Below are 16,023 nucleotides of genomic sequence, written 5' to 3' on the forward strand. Positions count from 1 at the left end.
CACGTCATTAAATAAACAATGCCCTTCATTAGAAATTGTTGCTGCTACCTTAGCATCAAATTAGTCGATTTATGACAGGAATCAGAAGATGTTAAGAGGCGGTTATCCGTTCGAATGAAGGCTGCACACAAAGTACTAATTCTTTGACGTATAACGATCAACCATGATGTGAACAATCATCTTAAGATTAATTTTGAAATGTCTGACAGTGTAAAGTTCGACTACAGTAAATGTTGTAATATGCATTTTTTGGTACAAAAAACACTTCATTTTGTTATTAAAAATTGTGTTTAGATCAAACTTTTTTTTCATACTTTGTTTTGTTCATTTAAATGCCAATGTTATCATTAACTATGTTTAAATATTATTTTACAAATCTTTTATCATATTCCATCCAAAAAAAGACGCTGATTTTTCAAGTTTTAAAAAATCAAGGTGTTCCAATACTTTTTTCCATGTGTATGATTAACATTGCCATCAAAGCGAGAGGCTTTGCATGCCACAAAACTAGAATCAGCCCACAATTCTTTTCTTTAAAAAATGTCCTGTACCAAGTCAGAAATATAGCCATTATTATTTTATAGTTCGTTTCTGTGTGTTTTTCATTTTATCGTTGTGTATTTGTTGTGTCGTTTGTTTTCTTTTATATTTGATGAGTGTGAATTCCCATCCAAGACGTTTCACGGTACGTTTCTATCCCAAATTCATGTATTTAGTTTGGATGTTATATTTGTTATTCTAATCGAATTTTGTCTACTGTGTGGTTCGTTTCTGTGTGTGTTACATTTTAATGTTGTGTCGTTGTTCTCCTTTTATATTTAATGCGTTTCCCTCAGTTTTAGTTTGTCACCCGCAATTAGTTTTTTTATGGGTTTCGAACAGCGGCATACTACTGTTGCCTTTATTTATCACCACCAGACCGGAATCTCTGCTGGTGGACAATCTGTGCCCGAGGTTTCTACCAGTCCGGTAGCCTAACAACCTGAAAACTAGTAGAACAAAAAATTTTATACTGGATGACATACTGTCCAGTATAAAAAGGTGTCATCGGCTGATGTCAAGGACACAACATCACCGATTTCATCAGGTGTCCCCAGGATTTGAAATGATGTAATGAAAATGACACATGTGCAGTCTTCTGAATCCTCATTGTACTCCAAAAATTTAGACAAAAATGATAGCTTCTTGAAATTTTTCCTTAGAGGCTCATTTACCTGTACCAAGTCAGGAAAATGACAGTGTTTATCCATTCGTGTTTGTGAACTTTTGATTTTTCTATTTCACGCTTTTGGCAAATACATATTAACTAAGGTAAGTCTGTGTTCTTCAATTGTTATATCCATCCAAGAATGGTTTCCACCCTCTTCTTTTTAACTTTGTGAATTTAAAGTTTAAGTATTCATTAAAAACAAATGGCCACACATTTCTGATTGAATTTAACTGAATTAAAAAATTTGTTTACCTTCCACTGATTTTTATTAACATCTCTCCGTTTTTCCTTTGTATACATACCTTGATAATTCTTTAGTTTTCAATGTTGTGTCATTTGTACTTTTGATTGTCTGTTTGTCTTTTTCATTTCTAGCCATGGCGTTGTCAGTTTATTTTCGATTTTTGAGTTTGACTGTCCCTCTGGTATCTATCCTCCCTCTCTAAAATGACATTCCGGATGACACTAGATCAACATCAGAAAACAATATTTAAAAACATTAAAGTGGATGGCAAACTGGATTACTGAATTTCATATTTTGAGACAATCTATTCCACATATTTGGATTCATATTGATAAAATTGAAGATTCTGTTAAAAGTACAGTTAACGTCCAGAGAAATAAGATTACAAAGAAAGATCGTTATTTTAAGACTACATGTTTGTCAAATAAAATGTTATATGATTCACTTGTGATTCACTTGTGAGCAATATAAACAAAGCATGCTTAGGGATATAAAAAAAGTGTCTAAAAGTTCTATTAATGCAAGAACCTTTAAATATGAGTTTCCAGATGGAAACTGGTACCAGTTTATTGTACCAACAAAAGTGCTATTATCACAATGAAAAAATACGAACAATTGGATGTGTATTTTTTGTAACCAAGAAGAATCCTATGCTCATTATTTTTAATTGTTCTGTTTTGATAAGATTTTGGCATCAAATATATGATCTCTCGAAAAAATGTTATATAGATTTTGTGATAAAACTACAACACCTAATAGTTGGGTACAAAATTACAGACAACAAGTTTTGCTCTATATTTTTTTAAATTACAATACATAGTTTTTCTATATATAAGTCATAATATTTATTTGAACAGACACCATAAATATAGATGTCTTTACATTTTTTGTAAATGAATATACTAAGAGAATTAGTCAAATGTTATTAAAAATTAAAAGAAACATAATAAATGATTAATTGTGTAGTATTGTTATTCTAATGTTAACTTTACAAAATGTATAAAAGGTCAATAAATATATGCAGCTGATTATTCCCTGGGAAGTCAATGGAGTGTAAAAGTGTTCGTCAAGAGAAGCTTGAAATCTTGCAACAAACAATATTTGATGAATACAATTTAAATAATGTCACAAAAAAGGCTTGCAATGGAAGTTCTTAAAATTCTTGGTTTTACGAAACAAAGGTGACATTTTAAAAAATTGTCAAATTGCCTTAAATTCAATATTGAAAACAAAATATTCACTGAGTTATACCAAACTGACCTGACAACATACATTTATACCGGGTCTTGCGGTCATAAAACTTGTTAGCATGATTAATAATCTCAGGCTCAGAAATCAACCAATCAAATTACTAGATTTGATGCTTCGAGCACAAATTTTGTGCTCCGAGAACTGAGAACAGATTTATGACTGGCTCCCCTGACTGAAGTAAGCGTTGAAACTATTTTCCAGTAACCATTAAGTATATGTACATTCAACATATTATGAATAAGGTCAAATAATGGTTGAAAGCTCTGATATTTTTATATGCATAATACAATTGGTTTTGCCTTTTAACGAGCTTTCAGTAACTGTGAATACTCTCAAATCACACTTTAGTGTTAAGGTGTAATACCACCAAATTATGGTACGTCACATCCGGTTGTATACGAAAGTAGGTTAAACAAAATATTCCCTTGAATTTGACAGTATATTCATAATTCATAATCATCATTCCTTGTTTAATTTGATGCTCTTATAAAGTATTTTGGAAAGTTAAGGTTACATAGTTACCAAAGCAGGTAACCAGTAAATAACAGTGTAAAAATTGGGTTGTTTACTTCCGATGATGGTTACTCGCCTATATGCAATGAAATGTAGTATGAAATTTTCATTGAGCATTGGGAAGGATTAAACTTTATACATGCAAAGTATTTCTTTGGTTGACATAAAGGTAAATACTGTACAATTTTTTGAAAAGTGCTAATTTAACAAAAACTAATAGGAGAAAATCAATGGTGGTACATATGTATTAGACCTTAATGTTGACACACTTTGTAATGCATTTCTGTAATTAAATGTTTCCTTTTTTGTGTTATATCCCGTCTCACTATTTCTAATATGTACCACCTTTGATAAGTATTAAGTATGACGATACATGTTCACTTCAATATTCGTACTGTGAACTAGAAACTCTCAAGAGCCTCTTGTCGCTCACCTTGGTCTATGTGCATATTAAACAATGGGCACATATAAATTCATGACAGAATTGTGTTTTGGTGATCATGGTGATGGTGATGTGTTTGTAATTCTTACTTTTCTGAACATTCTTATTGCTACAATGATCACTATCTATAATTAACTTGCCCCAGTAATTACAATGGATAATATTTTGTACAAATTTACCAAAATTTCCAAAAATTTATGAAAATTGTTAAAAATTGATTGTAAATGTCAATGACTCCTTAAGGGTCAATTGACAATTTTAGTCATGTACACTTATTTGTAGATCTTACTTTGCTGAACATTGTTGCTGTTTGCAGTTTATCTCTATCTATAATAATATTCAAGATAATAACCAAAAGCTTCAAAATTTCCTTAAAATTACTGATTCGGGGTCAGCAACCCAACACCGGGATGTTCGATTTGTCTGAAAATTTTAGGGCAGATGGGTTTTGACCTTATAAACAATTCTACCCCACGTCAGATTTGCTCTAAATGCTTTGGTTTCAGAGATATAAGCCACAATCTAGATTTAACCCATGTGTACATTTTTAATCCATGGCGGCCATATCGGTTGTTTGGCCGGGTCATCGGACACATGTTTAAAAATAAATACCCGAATGATTATTGTGGCCAGGTTTGGTCAAATTTGGCCCAGTAGTTTCAGAGGAGAAGACTTTTTTTTAAAGATTCCTAAAATTTTAAAAAAATTTACTATAAAGTGTAAGAACTCCTTTAGGGGTCATTTGACAATTTTAATCTAGAGACGTATTTGTAGATCTAACTTTGCTGAACATTATTGCTGTTTACAGCTTATCTCTATCTATAATAATATTGAAGATAATAACCAAAAACTGCAAAATTTCTTTAAAATTACTTTTTCGGGGGTGCAAATTTAAGAGCAGATAGATCCTGACCTTATAAACACTTTTACTCCGCGTTAGATTTTCTCTAAATCCTTTGGTTTCAGAGATATAAGCCAAAATCTACATTTTAACCCATTGTTCTATTTTTAGCCATGGCGGCCATCTTGGTTGGTTGACCGGTTCATCGGACACATTTTTAAATCGTCACATTTATGTTGTGTTAAAAACATTCTGTTTTCCTAACAACAAAATTATCATATCTAAATTTATATGTGTACGTTAATTTTTTAACGCCATTTTGACCTAGGTAAAAATATGTCTTTTTGATTGAGTTCGGCCATTTCAATTGATATTTCATTGTGTGTCATAACTGTTTTAAGTTAAGGAGCAGGTTGGTTAAACAATTTACCCCTGCTGCATTTGTATGTACCTGTCATCAATCAAGAGACTGTTGATACTTTTTCAAACAAGATTGCAAAAACAAACTAATCAGTCAAAGCAAATTTAGAACAAATGGGTAAACATGAATTCAACAGTAAGTGAATACAGGCTCGTTTGCATGTTTAAATAAATAGCAATTATTGTAGACGGTTTAAGCATAAAAAATATCCAACTTATAAGGTGATGGGGTTTAAAACTCGATTGAAAATACAATTTACAAATAAAGCAAAACTGAGCTAAAAGAAAATATATCATAAACATAAGTATTTACATGCTAATGTATTTACAGTCATATAGATACGATAAAAAAATTAAAACAAAACAAAATATCTTTGCTTAACACAAACTTACCAATTTAATAAAGAAACTAGCATGTGATTGATCGCAAAAACAACGATGAATCAAATCGGTTGCAGTATTTCTCGTTACATATTGATTTACTTTGTTTTCAGGAGCAATAACGTTTAAGCACATGCATTGTTTGGCGGTGATTTACACAAACGTATCTCTCTAGATACTGTAAATTTAGAAATTATTGAGATGTTTTTATTTTTGGAAAAAATGCGACATGGTTATAATCTCAAAAATTTAAACTCTCATTTTGAATTTTTGTATATGAAAACAACTATGAAATATTTTTTTCAAATGTTCATTTGTATGATTTTATCAGTCTTTCTTTATAAAGTATCTGTTTGAAACTATTGTTTTAAGTACAACTCCTTTGTAAGTCGCGAAACGAAAAAAGACTTCTCGCTACACTGAGATACCCTCATATTAACTGTGCTCAAGACTTTACAGAACTTATCATATTTGGTCATCTTTTTGAGCTCCTCACACAGGCAACGTACAAATGATGCTCCATCATTGGTGTGTCCAAAAGATCCATAACCTGTTGAAAAAGAGTCGTGTTTAAGTATACCACATACTCTAGTTATATTCGTATGATGCAATGAATTATTTGTCTATTTCGTTTATTCTGGAGTATGCATGTTATACAAATTCCAGAAATGACACTACATATTATAGAAACTCAAATCAAAACAAAATCTTTATTTCTTCAAAGAAGACGGATTAGCATCACGATACATCCGACAACGAACCGGTTAAAGTATGTCCGATTTCCAAAACAAATCATTCGCTAAATCAATGTCAAACTAAACGCTTGGATAACAGACGAAACAGATTTAAGGAAATGTGGAGTATGCGGTAGTGACCGTCACTCAATTACCATGCATATGAAACCCGTGAAGCACCAATATTTTCAACATCCACAACAATGCATGGCGGAAAGAAGAAAGATAAGTCATCATATCAGCCCGAACAACAAATCAAGTCAGCTTCCACCCAGATTTACGGCGATAGTTTTCCGGGAAAGTCTTGCTCTAAGACTATCCTTGTTAAATTTATCCAAATGGTCAACCAGAGAAATATGTCAAGATGTAAGTAATACATGATAATCAAAGCAACAGATATCTCGCTTATTCCGAATTATCTATCTTCCTGTTCAGGGAATACAGTTCTCTCCGATACATAATTGAGGCTATGGGTGACTACTCATTCAAAACTAGAGATGCCGACTCTAACAGAATGCGATTAAATTATAGATATAAGAAAGGAAATAGCTAAGTAGTAGCTAAACATTTTCACCATTTGGAGAACATCGATACATAAATTCCATATAACGATGGGGAAGCTCCCATGCAGGAAATGCATACCCTTCCGGAGCACCTGGTCCGCGACCACAATTGTCGTGCCTTGATTTTCGCTGTTCACGAATATAGTTAATTGGGAGTGAAATATTAATCATTATTTATAACTGTTAATGTAAATGTCCTTAGGTTTTGTGAGTCTTTACTCCTCTGTTTTGATTGTTATTGTGTTTTGTTGATTGGCAGATATTTGGGCGAATCACATAATGTGCACGAGCAGAAAACTGGACAAAGACGAACACAATACTCTCAAAGGCTGACCCTTGGATGGGTGATTGTAGGTGAAGCGTGTCTGGGCAAGGGTCATGCTCCAGATATCATCAATGTAAATTAAACATACCTTCAAAGTGATGGACAGGAATCTATTTTCAAGCCTTTTTCTAACAACTTAGATGTTAGAAAGACATACAGAACCGAAGATGAAATTGAACTATGTCAACCCAAGCAACATGTTTTCCACAAGGGCTCTATATTTAAAAGAACAATCACCGATGATAAAGTGTGTTTATCAAATGAGGATAGAGAATTCTTAAGATTTATGGACAATGAACTCTATAAGTTGTCATAACTAAACGGGTATTAAAATGATTTGAAATGGATTGAAATCCTTTAAAATATTTTTTAATTTTTGTTAATCTTTATTCAATTTTCATAAACCTTTTTTAAAGACCGTTAATACATTTTTACCGTTTAAGGTATATAACCACTAATTCATGCCCGGTCGGAATGAACATGCAAGAAAGTATTACATTTTTAAACAAAATAGTTCCTACACATAGCTGTATCTATATCAATAGTGGGAATATTTGGGTAGTTTTTGTATCAAATGACAGCTTGAGGACTTGAGATCACTGTAGAACTTGTTAAAAGTTTTATTGAATAATAAAGACGTAAATGAAATTTTGATAGGAGGGCACATTTGGCCTGTTTTTCAGATCAGAAGTTCCTGTTTTGTACTATCTAACTTCGGGGAACCAGTACGCTCTAATATGAAATTACAGGATTCTTCCAGCACAAGTCAGACTAAGGTACAGTCTTGACATGAAATAACTGGCAATATATTTTAACTTAAGACAAAGTAGCCATACATGCTTGAAATTGCAAAATTTAACATAGAGAGCAATGGTCTATGAATTAGTGGATTTATACCTTAAGCTAAATTTTGATTACTAGTGACGCCAACGGCAGTTTTGGAGCGCCCCTTCCATTTCGAAATCCTAGTGGAACAAATCGAAAAGACCTGAAGCTGTTAATGAGTAAAGACTCTGGAGCAAAGTCTGTAGAAACATCCCACAAAAAAGGAACATTTATTTGACTTCATGTGAATAGTAATTGAGAATGGACATGGTTTGACTCCTCCGCAACGTTTGAAAACGCATATTGAACAGTGTTCTAATGTCCTTGTCAATAGTTTGAGAGGAGTTTTTCTCCGTTTCAGAAGAGAGTCCGTAACAATTATAGGACACATTTATCAAATGTTGTATTGTCTGAGGTATGGGAAGGCCAGCAAACTTTCCTCAGACTTTTGTGGTATAAGGAAAATGATTTTACTAATATACTAGTCGAGTACCGTATGTGTGTTTACGTTTTTTGGTAACAGTCCTGCACCTGCTGTGTCTACTTATGGTTTGCAAAAGGCAGCATAATACAGAGATCACGTCTATGGTGCAGATGTGAAGGAATTTATTAGAGACAATGTTTATGTCGATAATGGCATAACGTCTCTTGCAACAAGTGAACATGCAGTTTGTTTGACAATTTGCCTCTAACAAGCAAAAAGTACGTAACGCTTTTCACAGCGCTGACCTGGCCAAGGATCTGAAGGAAATTGACCCTGAAAAAGATAATATTGTACTTTAACGTAGTTTAGATGTGAGCTTGAATTTGAAATTGGATGCAATAACGCTAGGATTTGTAGCACAAGTTACTGTACAGGGAAAGTTATTTTCAAGAAATTTAATAAAAAATACAAATGGCTGGGATGAACTATTACCCAAGGATTAACGTTCGGAATGGGACGACTGAGGAAATTCTCTAAAGGAACTCAGTTCTTTATAAATTCCTAGAAGGTATAGAACCACTAATATAGGCTCGACCGGAAAGAACATGCAAGAAAATAAACTCATCATAGATACCAGAATCAAAATTTTATATTTACGCCAGACATGCGTTTGGTTTAAACAAGACTTATCTTGTTACTATTGAGATCTGGAGCTGGCATGTCAGTTCCCTACTAGTAGTCTGTTGTTATTTATGTATTATTGTCATTTTATTTATTTAAAAAAAAAAACCCTGGTTTTCTTGAAATCTTAAATTAGTACATGTATACTATGGAGCGCATTAATCCTCAATTTTTAATGTCAACTCATAGACAAGTAAATTTGGACTCAAAATAGTCTTAATATATTTCTCTTTCACCAAAAGTTTCATTTCTGCAAATGTGTTGGGTAGTTTAAGTAAACAATGACATCAAATGCACTATTTTTTGTTCGAGTAGGCCTACTTTCACATACGTTCTAAATTTGAGGGAGTAATTGGTGGTGTGACACCTTTTCGTTGTTAAGTAAAGTAATGCACACATGTTGTAGACAGTTATTACTCTGTAAATTGTACCTAACACGCAATACTATGTAGAATTATAAAAAGTTTGCCAATGAAATCCCCTGGTTTTATTGGTGATTAACCATACAGGGCAGAACCTTAGTGCAACTGTTGTAACATTAAGGGGATTTGTTAACAACTATTATAGTGAAATAAAGTATATGAAGTTGAAAAAAAAAAAAGTCATTTTATTTATTTTATTTTGTTACATCTTCTGACATCGGACTCTTAAACTGAACTGCGTATTGTTATGCGTTTTTTTTCTACATTGGCTAGAGGTATATGGGAAGGATGGAGATCTCATAAACATGTTTGACCCCGCCGCAATTTTGCGCCTGTCCCAAATCAGGGGCCTCTGACATTTGTTAGTCTTGTATAATTTTTTATTTTACTTTCTTGTGTATCGGAATTTAGTATGACGTCCATTATCACTGTACTAGTATATATATATATTAAGGGACTAGCTGAAGGACGCCTACAGGTGCAGGAGTTTCGCGCTACATTAAAGACCTATTGGTGGCCTTCGGCTGTTGTCTGCTCTATGGTCGGTTTGTTGTAGCTTTGATACATTCCCCATTTCCTTTCTCAATTCTATTATAAGTGACGCTCGAAACAAAAAATGTTTAAAACGCATAAAGTACAAAGTTGAAGAGCATTGAGGACCAAACATTCCTAAAAAGTGTTGCCAAATACAGCTAACTTTAAAGGTAATCTTTTCCTGAGGTAAAAAGCTTTTTTTTTAAATTCAAAGTTTTGTGTTAACAGTTAATTTATATTTATGAACATATCAATGATAATTCAAGTCAGCACAGAACTGCTGACTATTTGGCTCGTTAAAAAGTATACCCGCGGGGAAAGTAGTACATATTTTAAACAAACTAGTTCCTATGGATTGCTGTTTTTTTTGTTAATAGTGGGAATATTTGGGTAAGTTTAGTATCAAATGAAAGCTTTGGGACTTGGGATCACTGTTGAATCATTGTTGAAACTTTTACTTGAATAATAAAAATGTATATGAAATTTAATAAGAGGGCACATTTGGCCTGTTGTTCAGATCAGAAGTTCCTGTTTTTGTACTATCCAATTTCTGGAAACCAGTACGCTCTAATATGCAATTCAAGACATGTTGATATTTTCAGCACAAGTCAGGATAAGGTACAGTTTTGACATGAAATAACTGCCACTTTTTTAACTTTTAATGTAGCCATAAATACTAGAAATTGCAGAATTCAACATAGAAAGCAATGGGGCTATGAATTAGTAGTTTTATACCAGAACATATAGCTCTTTTATAGGAATTTCGATAAGACTGTCATTAAAGTGAGAGGGTTAGCGCTATAGAACCAGGTCTAATCCACCATTTTCTACATTTGAAAATGCCTGTACCAATTCAGGAATATGACAGTTCTTGTCCATTCGTTTTTAATGCGTTTTGTTATTTGATTTTGCCATGTGATTTTGGACTTTCCGAATTAATTTTCCGAAGTTCAGTATTTTTGTGATTTTACTTTTTTCCATTATGCCCGCGTCACACTGTCCCGATTTTTATATACGATGGACACCCGAATGCGAAAATTGTAAGTTCGTACGAAGTTGGTCCCGATCTCGTTAAAATACCAAAAAGTGATCGAAGCAAGTACGATGAATAACGAAGTTTATACGATGGTGCCGAAATTATATACGATAGCAAAAGATGGAAATACGAAGGTTAACCGAAGACGGTTATTTAAGCTTCATATCTCAGCCGAAGCCTACACGATGGATCACGAAGGCTACACGATGGATTACGATGATGGCGCGATGGCCATACGATGTCTAAAAGACGTTGGTTCTAAAGACAATATCAAAGGTATTTCCAGTTGCTGACTGTTTTGGTTGATTTCTAAAAAAATAGTTTATGTATCAAATATGCATATTCAATTTACCATTTTCTGCATGTGTCATATACAAATATAGTGTCCATATTTGTCCCCAATGTGTTACATACGAGGGGATGCCACGCTCGGCATTGCCTTGTTTGAACTGTAAAATGTGTGCACTAGTCTGAATAATCACCCATAATTATGCCCATCATCCCATCTTTACTGATCTATCTTAAAGGTAAGGTATGGGTGTTCGTTGATGCCTTTTATTCAAAAAGAGCTCTTTCCAGGAGAATATCATAATAATATAGACAAAAGGAAGGATGTGGGGAAAGCAAAAAATGCGGCAAAATATGACATATAGAAAACAAAATGGTTATGGAGTAAACATTCGTGTGACAACAACTCAGACGATACATAAAAAATCAGAATAATGAAGAAAAAGATGGTTTCCCTATATACGTGTACCTGCAGTGTTAGTGTACGAGGCGCGTTTATGATTTTCATTATGTTACTTGATATGAAAAATTGACAAAAAAAAATATTTTACTTGTAAAAGTTAATCCTGAGCCTGTAATAGCTGTTCTTCTTGTTCCATTTGAATTAATAGAAACAACGCTGTCGCCTTTCTTGTTCTCATAGAATCATATGATATGAGCTCCTTGTTTTGTGACGTCTTTCTGAACTGTCGTATTAGACTGACCAGTGCATATCGCGCATGGCACTTTAAATGTATTTTAGCGCGAAAATTAACTTACATTTAGCTGGAAATATTGCCGTCGTAGTTCCATCTTGTCGCCTTCGTACTTTTTTTCGATGGCAACACGACGGGATTATGAGGTCTTCACGAAGTCGTGTTGCCATCGTAAGACATTCGGGTAGCTTCGTGATTCATTCGTTTAGACATCGTAATGTCAAAACTGCCCGATGGAAACGATAGAAACACGAATGCAATACGATGTTCAAAGATGCATTCCCGGTGACATTACGATGGTGAGGATGGTGTTACGAACTCAATACGAACCCTCAACATCGGACGCACCTTCGGGGATTTTTTAACATGTTAAAAAATTTAGAACCATTCCCGAAGTTGTCCCCGAAGGCTAGAAAAAGTGGCCGATGGTTCTACGATGATTAAAGATGGCACTACGAATAGCCCGATCTGGATACGATCAGTCCCGATTTTGAAAATTTCCATAATCGTGTTGCCATCGGCGTAAAAATCGGGACAGTGTGACGCGGGCATTAGGAGCTGTCTTGCGTGAAGAGCTTCATATTTACTCCGACGCTTCTGAAAAGCCGTATCAACAGTAGAATACATCAAAGCTACAAAGTCAGATGGCACTATCGATATAGAATTTGTTCTTCGGAAGGCAAATTTAGCGCCAATTCATGGAACTACCATTCCTCGACTTGAAATATGTGCAGCAGTTTTGTAAGTCGATTCTACAGAGACAATACATAAAGGCAACAGTAGTATACCGCTGTTCAAAACTCATAAATCCATGGACAAAAAACCAAATCGGGATAACAAACTAAAACCGAGGGAAACGCATTAAATATAAGAGGAGAACAACGACACGATCCGTTACATTTAAGGAACGACTGTTATATTTTGTCTGTCTATGAAGAAATAACATAAAAAAATTGATGCACAATGAATAACGCGCGTATCGGGTTATATAACAGTGTGCACCAATTTTTTTTCTGTTATTTCTAATAGACAGAAAAAATGTTACATTCTTTTCTTATAATTTAGTTCTAAATTCCATTTTAAACGGTATAAAACCATGAACAAACGTTGATGATTTCACGGTCACATGACTAAATTATGTATATGTGCTGATAACAAAATAACGTCAACCAATCAGAAGACGCGTTACATCCAAAATTAAATTATATTGAGATAGATAGTGTTTACTTTTATACCGACATCAAAGTTGTTCTCGGATATATATACAACCAAACCAGGAGGTTATATATATACGTAGCCAACAGGGTACAACGGATTAGAAAAACTTCCAAAACTGGGACAATAGAGTTATGGTCGGACAAACATGAATCCGGCAGCTTTTACAACATGGGGTGTTCCAGCTTCCAATATTGCTGAATCTCTTTTCCACAGATAATACAACCAATTTAATAACTACAGCAGACGACAGATAGTTACGACTGCAGGTCAATGCATTCAAAACAATTGTTTAGATCACACAGATTTAACCGCCTCTTGTTGGAATATATCAGATAAATCCTTCGTTCTCCTTAACGATTCCCGACATAAAGGATAGCAACATTATGATTGACAAAAACATAAATACCTTACATAGATGAACATAAGTCCTTACAAAAGGATAGTAGGATACAGTCTCTCGACACCTTAATGGACAACGATGGATTGTTGAAAGTATGCGATCACTTTGTAGGAGAGATATCTGGTTATCATCCCCGGAAACCATCACATTGCTATCTAACGAGTACGTTACTTTCACGAAAATTTAAACAGCAACGGCACAATTTATTAGAAGTGTTATAAGATCAGCTTGATAGTGGATAACAGGATAACGCGACTTGTGTCTTCGATCGTCCAAAAATGTGTTAAGTGTAGAAACCTAAGGTGTAAACACCAATTTCAGGAAACGTCATCATTACCACAAAATCGTGCAAAAATAGCTCCACCTTTTACACTTTTGTTCCTTGGCAGATTGAGTCACGTCGCACCAGAGGAGGATTGGCTAACAGCAACTGATGGGTAATACTGTTATGAGTTATAAGGGCTGTACATATCGAACTTGTTGATGAAATGTCCTAATCCGCATTTATCAACGCACTTCGTCGATTCACCGCAATCAGAGTTCATGTAAAGGAGTTTCGTTCCGATTGTGGAACTTATTTCGTCGGAGCAACCGATGATTTGAATATTCTAGCTATGAATGGGGAAGACACTCATGTAAAAGACTTACTTACGAAAAATAAAACAGTTTGGATTTTTAATCCAGCCCATACATCACACATGGGTGGCGTTTAGGAACGAATAATTGGAGTGACACGACGTATATTAGATTCTATTTTGTCAGAAAACATTGCGAACAGTTATCACGCGACGTGTTGTCAACCTTTGTGGCAGAGGTCACTGCGATTTCTAAACTCTCGTTCTGTCGTACCAGTTTCTTCCAATCCTGAAGTTCCGGAAGTACTTAGTCTGTCACTATTACTGACACAAAAATAGAATATTGTTGATGACACTTTCAACGGCTTAAATAAAAAAGAAATGTTGATATCACAATGAAAAAGAGTTCATTCATTGTCTAATATATGTTAGAAGAAGTAGAGAAAAATTATTGAGAAGAATATATTCACACCCTTTAAACTCTTCAAACTAGGAGAAAATATCTTGGAAGGCGATACCGTCTGGTTGAGAGACTCCAAGTTCATAGAGTGAATGGTCCGTAGAAATAGTTATACAATCAATTCCTAGTGACGATGGTTAAATACGTAAGGTGACAATAAGTGTTATTAAAGACGGAAAGCCTTAAACTTACATTCGACCGATAGAAGAAGTTATCTTTGGAGAAGGAAAAATAACATCAATGAAGCATCAATACATGATTTCGTTTTAACTTTTCTAAAATAAGAAGTCAAATAGAATCTACAGACATAAGACCAATCATTATATATAACTCATACTTTCATCAAGCAATACATCATATGATAAACCGTAGATCACAACCAAAAGGAAAAGGATATTTAAATATAAAGGATAGTGTTTTAGATAAAAATGAGTATCAAAACATAATAAAGAAACTTATAAAACAGTATGAATGTACATTATTACTTAAGCCTCAGTTACACCTTACCGGACAGGAAGAACGAACGCCTAACGGATAGAAATAAAAGTTGTCCGTTTACAAAATTGTTATCCGTTTGGAGTCTGTTGATGTACTAACCAAATAAAACGGAAGTGTAACGAACGCATAACGAACACACACCATATATACGAGAAATGGAAATGTAACAAACAGAACAGATGTCGCACGTACATCCAACGAACGAGTACCGCATAAAACGGACATCTAACGGAAGCGTACCGGATAAAACAGATGAACAAGATATTCGGAAAAATTAAAGACGACAATAATAATGTTAATCGCATAAATATTCAAAATGTTTCTGTAACTGGTTTTTTTTGTTCTTTAAAATGCCGCCAAAGGAGAGTGTCTGGCCTAAATAAGAGCTGCTTGATTGTGAAGACGCGAGCTTACTCTAACATCGATTATGAATAATAAGAATTCATTTACCTTAAAAAATCTAATTGGCATTTCGGACGCGAGATTTTCTATTGGGATTTATCCGTTTGAGATCCTTTCATCATCCGTTTTTATCAGTTATACGTCCGGTACGTTGGTGAATTTATCTACCAGACCTCCATCGAATGTAGATTTTGATGCTACGTTAGAGTAAGCTGATCCTGCTCAACGTGAGTCACCTCTCGTGTTATTCGTGACATTACAAATGCTCGAATGTAGTCAGTCATCCTCTAAGAAAGAGGACGGCATTTTGGTTACGGAAATTGAAACATACATTATCAATCGTTTCCCTGTGACCTGAGTGTGAGTTGACAAAAAAGTGTTTCATTTGATCAATAAAGTTAAATTCATTTGATTAATGTCGCGGAAGTGAGACACAACAAATCTATATTCTGTCGTCGGTAATGACGTCGGCGTCTTTATCATTTAGATGTCTAGATTGTTACGTTTTTCGGATTCTCTTTACATTTGTGATTTTGATATCTTTCATATCTTATACGGTAAGGGATTTGCTTATTTTTTAAAGACCATACGGTGACATATAGTTTATAACTTCTATGTGATTTGGTATATGGTGAAAAGAT

General features: G+C 34.2%; 1 protein-coding gene across 1 annotated transcript in view; it reads right to left on the reverse strand.

Annotated features, from left to right (window-relative positions):
* Positions 1 to 5,494: 5,494 nt before the first annotated feature.
* Positions 5,495 to 16,023, reverse strand: part of LOC139528919 (uncharacterized) — a 178,914-nt gene continuing 168,385 nt past the window's right edge. Inside the window, exon 22 of the mRNA XM_071325156.1 lies at positions 5,495 to 5,852. Coding sequence (XP_071181257.1) covers positions 5,662 to 5,852 — 191 coding nt within the window. The 3' untranslated portion in view covers positions 5,495 to 5,661. The remainder of the gene's footprint in view (positions 5,853 to 16,023) is intronic.

The sequence above is a fragment of the Mytilus edulis genome, chromosome 6 (assembly GCF_963676685.1).
Source record: "Mytilus edulis chromosome 6, xbMytEdul2.2, whole genome shotgun sequence".
NCBI lineage: Eukaryota > Metazoa > Mollusca > Bivalvia > Mytilida > Mytilidae > Mytilus > Mytilus edulis.